The 13290-nt window shown below is 45.7% G+C and overlaps 1 protein-coding gene across 10 annotated transcripts in view; it reads right to left on the reverse strand.

Annotated features, from left to right (window-relative positions):
* Nucleotides 1-9180: 9180 nt before the first annotated feature.
* ALKBH3 (alkB homolog 3, alpha-ketoglutarate dependent dioxygenase) overlaps nucleotides 9181-13290 on the reverse strand; it is a 55263-nt gene continuing 51153 nt past the window's right edge. For 9 of the 10 annotated variants that reach the window (XM_058305496.2, XM_004467288.5, XM_004467284.5 and 6 more), the window contains exons 9-10: nucleotides 10316-10414; nucleotides 9181-9538 (exon numbers count right to left, since the gene is read on the reverse strand). In XM_058305496.2, coding sequence (XP_058161479.1) covers nucleotides 9446-9538; nucleotides 10316-10414 — 192 coding nt within the window. In that variant the 3' untranslated portion in view covers nucleotides 9181-9445. Of the gene's footprint in view, nucleotides 9539-10315; nucleotides 10415-11145; nucleotides 11228-13290 lie in introns of all 10 variants that reach the window. The other variant, XR_011649914.1, reaches the window with a different exon arrangement.

Raw genomic sequence — 13290 nt, forward strand, 5'->3', positions numbered from 1 at the left:
TCCTGTTCAACAGGTGGAGACCTGGGCTAAGAAACTTGCCCAAGGCCACGCAGTAGTTAGCAGAGGAGTTAGGACTAGAACCAGGGCTGTTTGGCAAAATGTACTCCACGACACCGTCCGGCCTCCCGATTCCCGACGGCCTGCGCTCCAAGTCTCTTGGAGTGGGCAGGGGCAGCGAGCGGGGCAGGGGCAGCTTTCTCCACCCTGACGTTGCAAGGTGGAGACTATGCTGCACTCCCAAGAGGGAAGACCCAAGCCCCCCGCTCTCTCTTCCTCCAGAGAGGAGCAGCGACCCACAGAGGAGGAACTGAGCTGGAGGCGGGAGGGCAATGGGCCCTTTTCTGCCCACTGTCATATCTGCCTGCCAGTGTCTCCAATCCAGCTTCATCCGTAACAGTAATGCCAAGGCTACTTTGACCTCACCGCTCTGATTCCCGGGCCTCCTTTTCTCTTGCTTCAGTATTCATGGGGAGAAGGGGTGTTACTGGTGCCTTTTCTCCTTCCATGCCCAGAGGCAGCCCCAGCTCACCACACAAGCCCTCCCCTCTTGCTCAGGCTCCTGTAATGGTCTCCCAAAGCCTCTTCCCACCTCTGTCCCATCCCCTCACTCCATCCTGCCGACCTGCTAAATCCATTTTCCTAAAAGTCACCCTCCTTGGCCCTCCGGTGACTCTCACCCCCAGGACCCTCTGCCTGATATGGCTCCCAGGCCTGACCTCTCACCCTCTTTCTGGCTCCTTGCTCCCTGCCACCCAGTTCCCCTCACTGCTCATGAGACCTCTGGCTGTCACTTCACAGGGTCCTCCTAACCATTCTCCAAGTGCCTCCTCCTCCTCCATGCAGCCTTCCCTGGCCACCAACTCCACATGATGTGTCATGCCCCTCCAACTTCTGTAGAACTGTCAGGGCTCACCCTGCCCTTCGCGCCACCTTATTAGTGAGGTACTTCAAGTATGTATCATGTTTAAATACAGCAGCAGCGACAATGCTAATACTGGCTAAGATACACGGAGTTCTCGTTTAGCCTGTACCAGACACAAGGCCTCATTTCCTTTCAGGAGAGAGACTTTAGAGATCCAGAGCACAGGACCTGGCTCATAGTTGGCGCTCCAAGCATGGTCTGAGTCTCTCAGACAGACTCCAACACAATTCGTAGGACAATAATGTGATGCATCTTTTCTGGAAAATCATTGACATTTATTCAAAATGTGCACAGCCTTCCTCTGAGCCAGTGTCTTCGCGTGCCAGGCTGCTGTCACAAACACCACACAATGGATTGGCTTAAATAACGGGAATTCACTGGCCGGTAGGTTTGAGGCTAGAAGAAGTCCAACATCAAGGTGATGGCCAGGCATGCCCTCTGGGTGAGGCCCGTAGCTTCTGGTGCTGGCTGCCGGCGCCGCCTGGGGCGCCTTGCCTTGCCTCTCCGCCCCCTGTCAAGGTAATGCTTTCTCTCTATAAGGCCTCTAGTAATCCAGATTAAGTCCCACCCAGCTTCAGCTGGCCACGCCGGAACTAAAAACAACATCTTCAAAGTTCTGTCTACGATGGGCTTGCACCCATAGGGAAATGGGTGAAGGTTAAGAACATGTCTATGTGGGGATATGGAAATCAATCCACCAGAGCTGGCAGCCTCACTCTCAGTAATTTATTCTAAAAAACAGTTATGGCTGGGCACCATTATGCTGAGTGGATCGGCCAAGACTGCGTTTTCTTCAGGTATAAAATGGGGATAAAAATTGTGCCTAGTTCATGGGCTGTTGTGACGATTAAAACACCTAAGTTAACATACATAAAGCACTTAACACTGTGCTTGGCATATACTCAGGTTATTTGCTAGCACTTTGCACACCCCCTTGCCCTCCACAACCCACTTTCATTTCCAGTGTCGCCAGAAATGGGTACTCACAGCAAAAGGTCAGCAACAAGCTAAGTATCCAACACTAGGGGACAGGCTAAATAATGATATGATTATATAATAGAATAGTATGCAGCCACTCAAATGAAGCTATGAAGCAATAATTATGCATCAGTTTACATAACGTGGGAAAAGGCTAAAATACTATAAGTTTAGTATGATGTTACTTTTGTTCAAAAAAAGTGTACAAATGTGTGGGAAAAAATACTGCTGTGACATGCACTGTTATGAAATTACACGATTTTTCTTTTTTGTTTGTTTTCCTTTTTAATTTCTTGGGAAGAACATATAACTCCTTTTTGTAGTAAGAAAAAAACTAATTTTGAAAAAGAAAATAGAAGCCACATTGGTTTAATTCCATCAATAATGGAAGGGATTGTATCTTGCTTTTATGTATCCCCCACAGCATCTGACACGCAATCTCTGAATATGAAAGCCCAGGTTTTGAACAGAATTCCAGCCCGGTAATCTAGTTTAATCTTCCAGGCCGAGGCGTTCTGTACAGTTTAGAAATGGCCTGCAAGGACGGGAAAACAATGCAGGCTGGCGGGGGTGCGTCTGAGCCAGGTCGGTGATCTGCTTGTCGGGCTGGGAGTCCTCAAGAACTGACCGAAGGGGGATGAGGTGGTGGAATGAGGCCAGGAACCGTGCATTAGAAAGCCAATTACCTGGGGAGCATGTGGTGGGGCTGCCGAGAGGGAGCTGAGCATCAATATGAGGCCACTTTGGCATCTGGGAGCTCTCTTCAGCTTGGTTTTAAAGAACTTCCCAGGAGAGGCTTAAGTGCAGCTGCATCTTAATATGATCAGCCTGACTCGCGCACAAATTTCATTTTGGCCATGCTCCCGAAAGCCCGGGCCTCCTCTCAAAGAATGCAACAGAGGCGAGGGCACCTGGGGAGAATGCGAGGCAAGGGCAGGGTCATGGGGCAAGGTCGCGAGGCCCTCCGTCAGCCTCACAGGGACTGCCCACCCAGTGGCCGAGCAGCATGGGGACTAGGTGTGGGGTTAGCAGGGAACGTGAAATGCTCCACTTAGCAAAAATTAATTCACCAAGCACGCGGCTGTCGGGCATTTTACATTCTTGATCTCAAGCCGGGTTAAGACCCTTGAGGCTACTGCTTCTGTGTCTGTTTCATGGTTGAGGAAAATGACGCTTGAAGGCTGAGCAATTCTGAGGGGACTAGTCGTAGATGCTTCCTAATTCCATCTGGCAGGCAGCACTGTGACTGCAAGAGGTGGCATGTCCCCTTGCAAAGGTGGACCTGGGCCAGTCGTCTGGAACCTTCCAGGGCATTCCCTGGTCAGTGGGTGCAGAGCTCGGCTGGCACTATTTTCAGCAGGACCATGTTACCTCAGCTGTAGCAGGGATCCTTGCCACAGATCAAGCCTCCTGACCAGCACCGGCAGAGACCGCCAACCCCACTCCTCGGAGGGCCGCCCCAGTAGGCTTTGTGACCTTCTGGGGCTGTCTTTCCACTGCTTTCCTTCTTGTCACCAGGCTCTGCCTCTAGGTGGTGGTCTCTGAGGAGGTCACCAAACCTCAGTGGTGGAAAGAACACTGGCCTAGTCGCTTAGTGTGAGGCTTCATCCTGGTTCTGACTCTCATTCTCTGGGTGATTTCTGAGCCTCTCTGGGCCTCAGTTTCCTCATCTGTTCAAAGGGGAGGACAGGCCCCAACTTACTCCTTCACAGGGCTTTGGGGAGTCAAAGAGCTACATGCAGGGTTCACTGGTCCTCTTTAGCCTGGCTCCTCTCAGCACAGGGCACCTGGCAGCCCACAAAGAGAACGCGTGGAGGAAGGGGCAGGGCAGTGTTGGGTGGCAGGGGCAGGGAGGGGCACCCATTCAGACTCCCTGTCCTTGTTTTCACCTCCACGCTAGCTGTCTCCCCTTCCTTCTCAGGCCAGGTGAAGAGGCTAGAGACTAAAGGTCAGAGGGAGGTTGCTGCTGGGAAGAAGTGGATGGCTAATCCTTTGAAGCATTTTCAGAGGAAGCCTTCCAGGAAAGTTTCTTTGCCTAGCAGGGGCGTGAAGGGAGACAGTGCTGTGGGGTGCTGAGTCCTGCCTGGGTGGTCCCAGCAGCTAGAACACCCAGGGGACAGAGTTTGAGAAGCCCCCCATGGAATCCTTCATTCACCCACCCCACAGGCATTCTTTAGCCTCAACTCAGAGTCACTTCCTAAGTGGTCCCATCCCCATTCTCCAATGTAACGGGGCTAGAGGGAGCTGCTGGCAGAGGCTAGTGTCCTGATGAAGACCCGGGGAAGCTCAGAGGAGCCTGGAATCGATCCTGTGGCAGGGAAGGTTTTGGCCAGATGCAGCCCCCAAGGCTACGATAATGCGGGAGCCTTCAGGGATCAGGGATGTAGATAGTGGCTGTGCTTGCCACCACGTGCGCCTGTCAAAGCACTCACCCACCGCCTTCCTACAGTGGGCGGCTAACAGCAACATGGTCACGTGGCCCTGGGAGGCCTGCTCTCACCCACCACTTCCTCTTGCTTCTTGCTCCCAGGGAAGCTTCTGCCCAGGACCCAGGCCAGACTAGAAGTCACTGCCTGCTGCTTGCCTAAGAAGGGGCCAAAAAAAATGTAGTCTCTCCCCAGTCAGGAGACCCGGGTGCAGCCTCCTTCCCACTCCACCCCCCCGTGGGGAGTGGGAAGAGGAGGGGGTTCCAGAGACAGCATCAAATGCCCACCAGCAAGGCTAACCACTCAGGGCTCTTCCCAGCCAAGCTGGGAAGAGGAGATCTCGAGGAACTGATCAATCCTCTAAGTACTTCCATTTCCTATGTGTGAAACAAAACAAAACAAAGAACACTTCACAGGGATGCTGTTAGGAATAAATCAGATAATGGATGTAATGGGTCCAGCATCCTCCAGGCTTTCACCTTTTCTTCCTTTTCAGAAACCTAGAATCTGCGTCCAGAGTTACAAGTCAGAGGCCAGGCAGTGAAAATGTGTCCACGTGGGAACAGGACTGTCCCTGGTGCAGAGGGGAGCGTCACATCACCTTCACAGCCAGGGGGAGTAATGGCATAGAAATAATTGTAACCACATCATACATACCTCTGCCAGTTGCAAGCCTGCTCATTGGAGAAAAAAATCTATTAGTTAGAGCTAACTACAAAGGTTCTAATTTATCCTATTTTCCTACACAGCTGACAGCACTGTACACACATACACACACAGTCACTAAAAAATAGCCCAGCCCATGCATGGGACTCTGCTCACCAACTGCAGAAGGCTTTGTAACATGGTGCAGTAACAAGCCAGCTTATGAAGGCATTGGTGGTCATTTTCCTGTTGACCCCCAAACACAGGAATCGTATCTGAGAGTGGATTCTAACAGCACAATTTTGCCGGGAGTCCCAAGTGGGGGTTCCTTCCAAAAAGAAAAATGGGGAGGGGGATAGTTGTTGACTAGACCCCTTTGAGGAAAAGCATGTGGGTGGAACCACGTATAAATGAAAATTTAAATAAACAGAATGTGTCACTATGGAAACATTCGGCTTTTTCAAAGGCACTGTTAAGAAAAATAAAATAATCAAGACTTGCGATTCAACACTACAAGTGTTTATGACCAGAAAAGGCAAAGCGGGTCTTGGATATTCTGCAGCCAAGTAGAAGCTGCCAGAACTCAAGGAAGAAATATTCATAGCAGGGCAGGGACCCATCATTTCTCAGGGCTTTCTCTGAAAACTTCCAACTGGAGCATTCTGCTCTTTGCAGCACACACTTAATACTTCAGTGGTTGCCTTAACGCAACCCAAGAGATAGTACCAGTTACTAACCAGGTTCACTCAGGCCATGGGGGCAGCAGACGGCAAGTACCACAAGAAAATGGCAGGTTTATAACCTGTGACCCAAACTTATTAGGAACTGTTGATGCCATCTGACTAAGTGGTTTAGTGTAGGATGGATCAATGTGTATCCTGAGTTCAAAACTGTGGAGACCATCTGGGTGGAAATTACACTGATACCAAGTGTTCAACCATGCTTTGAGGCAGGCTGTTTTTGGTGTGCAGCCTGGTTTGTTTCTTTGGGCTCTCTGCTGGTCGGACCTGGTGAGTAGAGTTGTGGTATTGGTTTATCTTGAAGAAACTGGATGCTGAGTCTAGATGTCATAGAATGTCCCCAAATGTACTTATGGATAAAAATGAGGGGAGAAAGGGCCCATAGGGGAAAAATTCATCTATTTTTAAAAGTTTTAAGATAAAGGAAAGCGGATTTGGCCCAACAGATAGGGCGTCCGCCTACCACATGGGAGGTCCAAGGTTCAAACCCAGGGTCTCCTGACCCATGCGGTGAGCTGGCCCACGTGCAGTGCTGATGCGCGCAAGGAGTGCAGTGTCATGCAGGGGTATCCCCCACGTAGGGGAGCCTCACACACAAGGAGTGCATTCCATAAGGAGAGATGCCCAGCGCGAAAAAATTGCAGCCTGCCCAGGAATGGCACCACACACGGAGAGCTGACGCAGCAAGATGATGCAAAGAGAGATACAGGTTCCTGGTGCCGCTGACAAGAATACAAGTGGACATGGAAGAACACAGAGCAAATGGACACAGAGAGCAGATAACTGGGGCAGGGAAGGGGAAAGAAATAAAAAAATAAATCTTAAAAAAAAACAACAAAAAACAGTTTCAAGATATGTCTTCTTGGATATGACCAGGAAACACTGTTCTAAGTCACTTGCCAGGAAGGTTGGCTGAGAATTTGTCTAACTTAGGAGAAACTGGATTCTGTCCCCTGCAAAAAGAGCTTCCCCAGTTAAATAGTTAATTACTAGCCCAGGCAGCAGCACCATTCTGACTAGAAGATTTAATGCTGATTAAGGAGACACCAGACGCAGATGCTTGCCCTTACACACAGGAAAGCCAGAGAAGACATGAGGAAGCCTGGTATCAGCTGGAGCCTGCAAGGCTTGAGGGTAAGCTAGGACGCCAGCTTTGCAGGCACATGCCCCAAACCTCAGGATCCCAGGGATGCCCAGCAGACTATTCTGCCTAAATTCAGCACGGCAGAGGAAAAGGCAAACTGGTTTTCAGATTAGGTCAGTTTGAATGCTGGCTCTGCCACTTACGAGTCCTGTTATTTATGCTCCTGAGACTCAGTTTCCTAGTGTCTAGAATGGGAATCGTTAACTCTCTCTTGCAGGGTTGTGGTGAAGATTAGGGACGATGTATAAAAAGTATAGGGAGCAGATGTAGCTTGATGGTTGAGCACCTGCCCCTTATGTAACAAGGTTCTGGGTTCAATCCCCAGTATCTCTTTAAAAAAAAAAAGTACTTAGGACAGTACCTGGCAGATTGTTGAAGCTCAAAAAAACAAAAAGGGCAGCTATAAAAACAGTTTTTCCTCTTCATGCTACAGCCATTATATTTGGTTTCTCTGGCTTACAAGTAATGCTAACAAAAATAGCTTCACCCTTAATTCCCAGTTAAGATTTGCCACCAGTAAAACAGAGCAACAGACTGGTGCAATCACTGAGCCTGGGTATCCTTCGCCAGGGTCTGGAAATCCCATCCATTTCTAAAACCCTGCAGTTTTACTCTATGGTAAGTACCTCCTTGACATTTCTGAAGGGACACTATCTTAGTGGTGGGGAAAAAAAAGGGGGGGAGGGGGAAGCTGTTCTGGCATATGGTGTCTACAGTAACAGCAAGAAACAAAACCTAAGATTTGCAGCTGTCAGAGAAAGCCAGGTGATGGCCCAACCTCTCTGCCTTACAGTAAGAGTTAGTTTCCCAGACAGACACAGCAGGGATTAGCATAGAGATCAAATGTGCAGCTGATGCAAGGGAGATCATGACCCTATACCAGGAGAGATGCTGTAAGACCTGGAACCACTTGCCAGTTCTTTCATCTGTAGGAAGAGATGAAGGTTTTCCAATGGCATGCAACAAACTCATAACCAGAGCTGGTTGCACCACCCTAACCAGGGTTTGTTTGTTTTAATGGGAGAACAGCTAGAAATTAAATAGAGGTTTATGTTCTTCTTTATGGTGATTTGTACATCCCCCACAGGAATGCTTAGATGATGCTCAGGTTTTATAAAGCATTTAGTATTTCTTAGAGAAAGGAGCTATATACATGCTCCTTTCATAAATACATATGTATCCATCATTATCATCTCTATCATAATAATGATAATGGTAACAGGGGCTATAATGCAAGAAGCCAGAGAGCTTGACAGAGAACACAGCCCAGCCAGGCCTGGCTTTATGTTTCAGCTCTGGGTAAGAGCTTTCCCAGCCTTTGGCATTTTACCATGATCTTGGGGATCATCAATCTTACAGCCTGGAATGGAAACAGAATAAAAAGCAAAATGGCTCTGTAAATTTTCCCCACAGGCAGACAGAGAAACTCTAACTCTCTTGCCCTGTTTTCCTCCATTGAAACTCAAATTTATCTCAGGTTTTCTGTATCTTAGTTTGGAATTAACCTGGCACACTGCTCCTAAGTCAAGAGGTCAAGGAGACATGAGCTTTTATGATGCAATCAGGGGCAGCCACTCTGTTCTGTTTTAGGAACCTCAGTGACATCATGGACTGACCCCTGTATCTTGGGAACTTGTGTATAAGAGAACACTGAGTCAGAAGAGGGCCTTAGTCACAGGGCTACTGAAATCTAAGTGGAAGAGAAACTATTAGGTAACTGAGTCTATTCCCTCAAGGATTGCTCCTGCTTCTATCTGGCTTGGGTTTAAATGACTCAAGTAATTCTCTAGGGGAAACTAATATATGTGGAACAGCTGTCACTAGCAAGGCCATTGCTGCTCTTCAGCATAAATTGCAGCCTGTTATTTCTCATGACATCACTCCAGTCTCCTCCCTTTAAGGTGACAGTTCTCTCTTGGATTACAAGTGGGCCAGATGACTGCTTGAAGATGGCTAGAATAGAGAATACTCCCTTCTTGCTTTATTTGAAGGCCTACAATATGTTTGTGTGTGTTCAAGAAGACTGACAGGCAGAGAGATTTCTTTCCTAAATATGCAGCTTTCCCCAAAAAAACCACACAAGTCAAGGTGCTAAGGAGTAAAGGCAGACTTCAGCAAAGCTCCTTGAAACCACCTCTGTTTGGGTTTCAGTAACTGTCTGCCTAAGGAAGAAGGCTCCAGAGTCACCGACACATTTGTATCTCCACTTCACTGAAGTCACAAGGAACAAACATGTGCAGATTTTCCAGAGACACAAGTCCATTCATATTTCTTCACATGAAGACAGGGAGGGTGGGAAAAAAACAGCTTATGGACAAAATCATCTGTGAGCAGAACCATGGTAGTTTTTAATTTGCCCAAAGACAACATGTAATTTCAAGAGGCGACAAGGGGTTACCATTCCCACAGTAGGCATATTACCAACATGAACTCCTGGCTGTCACTTAATAGGACTCCGACTTGGAAACAAACCACACTTATCTTCTAAACAGCCATCCTACGAGATCAGCTGGATTGGGCTCTCCATGAAGTTTCTTCATGTGGAAGGTTTGCCCACTTTCAGCACAGCTTCGCTCTCAAGGACCTCATATCACCAGTGTATCCCTCTCGAGTCTGGATAAACTGTCCGAAAGGTCAGGTTTACTCTTGGTTCTCTAGAGTGGTACTCTTTGGGCACTCGATGCTAAACAGAAACATATAAATAACTCTCTGACATAAATATACACATACACACATTTTTAGTTCACATCAACTTAAACCTTATCTATGAGGATATAGACTGATTTAGATTTTACCTCCTATAAACTGAGCAGTGAAAAGCTCTTTAAAGTCTCATGTAGAAAGGTCTCCTCCTCTGAAACAAAGTCCCATACCCACTCCCACTGCAATATGCCAGCACCCTCAGTGAGATATTTTCATTTTATAAGAGCTATTCTATTGACTCCTCCCGATTTTCCAAATTTCAGAAAAACACATAGATGGCTGAGACAAAGAGAGGATGATAGTCCACTTTCATGCTAACTGTTCTTACATTAATATGCACACCTTAAAAAATGGTCTGGTCTAAACTATGGAGCCAAGTAATCCAATATGGTGGTCACTAGCCACTTGAGGCTATTTAACTTTAATTAAAATTAAATAAAGTTAAAAATTCAGTTCCTCAGCATGCTGGCTATATTTCAAGAGGTCATGAGCCACATATGGCTAGTGGCTACTGTATTAGCACAGATACAGTACATTCCATCATCACAGAAAGTTGTATTGGATGGTATTGCTGCAGAGTCCCACTTTAACTGTTAGTAGTATCAAAACTCCTTGAAATTATGTCATTTATGGCCTCTTACTCCATATAAAAGCAACTTTCTTTTCATCACGTTTACTATAGAATCCTATAATCCTAAACCAGTCAGTAATCTGTCTCCATATGACAAGGGAATCCATATTAATTGCATATTCTTACCTGCCAGTCAGCTTGTGTAGCTCCTTCCATAATTAACAAGGTCCCATGATCCAAGGGGATCTTCACTCTTTCCACATATGTATAGTCTCCATTCTCTTCCTATAAAAAAAGCATCCACTGCATTGAATTTTTTGCTTGCATGATCAAGATGCAATATAACCTGAGAGTGGACAAAGAACTGGAAACCATTACTCCTTGGCCAGGGGGTAGGATTCATATACTGGCTCTGTCACTTAGCAGCCGTTTAGTCTTGGGCAAGTTATTTCAGCTCTCTGTACTTTAATCATTTGTAAAATAGGGATGATGAGAGTAACTGCCACGCACAGTTGTTGTGAGCCTCAACTGATAAGTGTAAATCACTAAGAGACTGGCACATAGTAAGTACAATATAAGTGCTAGTTATTGTGATGAGCAGCAGCAGCATCCAAAATGCAGAAAAACCCATTCTGGTCCATGAAGAAATTAAACACCATTTATACAAGAACTCTTCACAGCTTCACAGCCTTATGCTGTGCTGTGCCTTTTGACATATTCAGTGTAGGAAAATGGGCTTTTAAGCATGAAGTGGAGTAAATGAGTTTTGTTTTACTTTTTTACAATTTATGCCAAAATTCATTAATCAGTACCTATGTTAAAGCTAGTCACATCTCTTCCCATGTCTGGTTTGATATTTTGGAGATATATTCCTATATCTTTCCAGAACAGAAAATAGCAAGATGTTCTCAAAGAAGGGAGCTCTGTTTTGACCAGAACGGTGTTGCCAATCTGAGGATGACTGTTTAAGCCTTTGAAAATGGATCACACTCCTGAAAACTTGTGGATATAAATACCTTATATTTATACTGCCCTTTTCTTCCAGAGAGCTCAAAGTCAATTTATGTCCAATACTGTTATGAATCTACACAGCACAGCCTGCAATGCAACCAACAGGTGGTGTTACTCCTTCTTCAGAGCTGACAAAGGGGTGCATTAAGCAACTTCCTTCCTCCCAGCAATACAGAATGAACATGTCAAGAGCTGAGACAAGGACAGACCCAAGCTTTCCGGATTTCTTCACCTCCATTCTGGGCAGAAGTAGTGGGCCCATCCATTCATCTGCTTCTCTTCCAATTCAAGGTTTACATTTGGGTTACCACAGGATTGATTTTTAGTGCAATACTGTGTTTATGTTTATTATTTTAGGGGTGATCCTGAGAACTTAACTGTTTACAGTGATTTTCCCCTAAGGAAAATGAAAATCAAAATAATAATGAACTTGCATAAACAAACAGTCTAAGGTCCAGGCCCCAAACTTTGATAGCAATTTTGTCAAGCATAGTCATGTTTATAGGCACAAGTAAAAGTAATGTTTGATGAACTATGGGCTAAAATAAACTTACTAGTATTCCACTATAGACTTACTGTGATTCTAGCAATGGAAGGAATATCATTCTTATGGAGGCAGTGACCCATGGATGTTCTAGGGTTAGGGAGAGGGAAAAACAGTAATAATATGGGGCCATTTTCGAGACTTGGGAATCATCCTGAATGACAATACAATGATAGATACAGGCCATTATATACCCGACCATAACCTACAGAGTTGAATGGGAAAAAGTGCAAACTACGAGGTAAACTATAATCCATGCTTCGAGGCAATGCTCCAAAATGTGTTCATCAATTGCACTGACTGTACCACACTGATAAAAGATGTTACTAATGTGAAAATATGAGAGGTGTGGGGAGCGGAGCATATGGGAATCCCCTATATATTCTCTGTGACATTTATGTAATCGAAGTATCTTTTAAAAATTAAAAAAGTAGAAAACAAATATGAAATGTTTATTTTTTAAAAAAAGAAATGTTTGAAAACTTCTGATTTGTTACTGATTTTTATATTACTTTCTCTCTTGCAATAATAAATAGATAAGCACCAAAACATTTGCCTCTGACCTCTCAGCCAACCAGAGAGCAGTGAGAAGGTGACCCTGCCCTTGGGTGGCCCATTTCCATCTCAGAAAAGCAAAAAGTTTACTCCCTAAAAAAATAAGCCAGACAGAGGAGATATATGTTCTACTGGAGAAAAGTTATCAGAAGGGAATGCGTCATCCATGAGATTAGAGGGGTCCAAGGCTATCTGATTTAGGCTGAAAGTCAGTTGTCAGATCAAGGTTCAGCATAGCCAGAAGAACTTCTGCTTCCCTCTCTATAATCAGGGGGTGCAATGGGGCTTTAATGTAAAAATGAGGCACACACACTAGGACAGGAGCATGAAATGAAGTAGAGTGGAAAGACACAAACACAACATATTCCGAGATGAAGATCTTTTAGAACCTTATATACATTTAGGGGGTGGTGGTAGTGCTAAGGCCAAAGGAAGAGAAAAGATGAGGACTGTAAATTCACCTGGAAACACAAAACAGGAACAGACTTTCAAATGCAATTAGGAAATATTGGCATTAATGGAAAGTGATGTTCGACAGATTCACATTTCACTTAACATTCCTAAGATGTGAATTTTTCAAATGAGGGAAAACCTTAGTTTGGTTTTGAATACACACTACCTCCAACATAACTATTAGCCATATCAAAAAGCAGAAGAGGATGTGCCTTCACTTGGGGCAGAGCTACCCTGATCGGTTCACAGCAGAGGAAGAGACACACAGTGCACCCACTGTAAGAAGTGATGTTATTACTTTGCTGCTTGTAATTTATTCCTTCCAACACCCTTGGCTCAGAGAATGCATTCCTAATTTGAAGATGGGGGATGGGCTAAAAAGAGGGGACGGGATCCTACCATGGCAACACAGAGCTCACAAATGCTTCCTCCTCCTCTTGAGGCCAGAGTGGCAAGAGACCAGAGTGCCACCCTTTAACCCAATCAAGATACTGAAAGACTTTTTCCACTTAGGAAGCAGATAAAAGACCAGAGCTCATGTGGCTGTGCACAAAAGCTCGTGTTGATGAACGGATAAACAAACAGTAGAAGCAGGGGA

This window comes from Dasypus novemcinctus, chromosome 10, assembly GCF_030445035.2.
Source record: "Dasypus novemcinctus isolate mDasNov1 chromosome 10, mDasNov1.1.hap2, whole genome shotgun sequence".
Taxonomy (NCBI): Eukaryota; Metazoa; Chordata; class Mammalia; order Cingulata; family Dasypodidae; genus Dasypus; species Dasypus novemcinctus.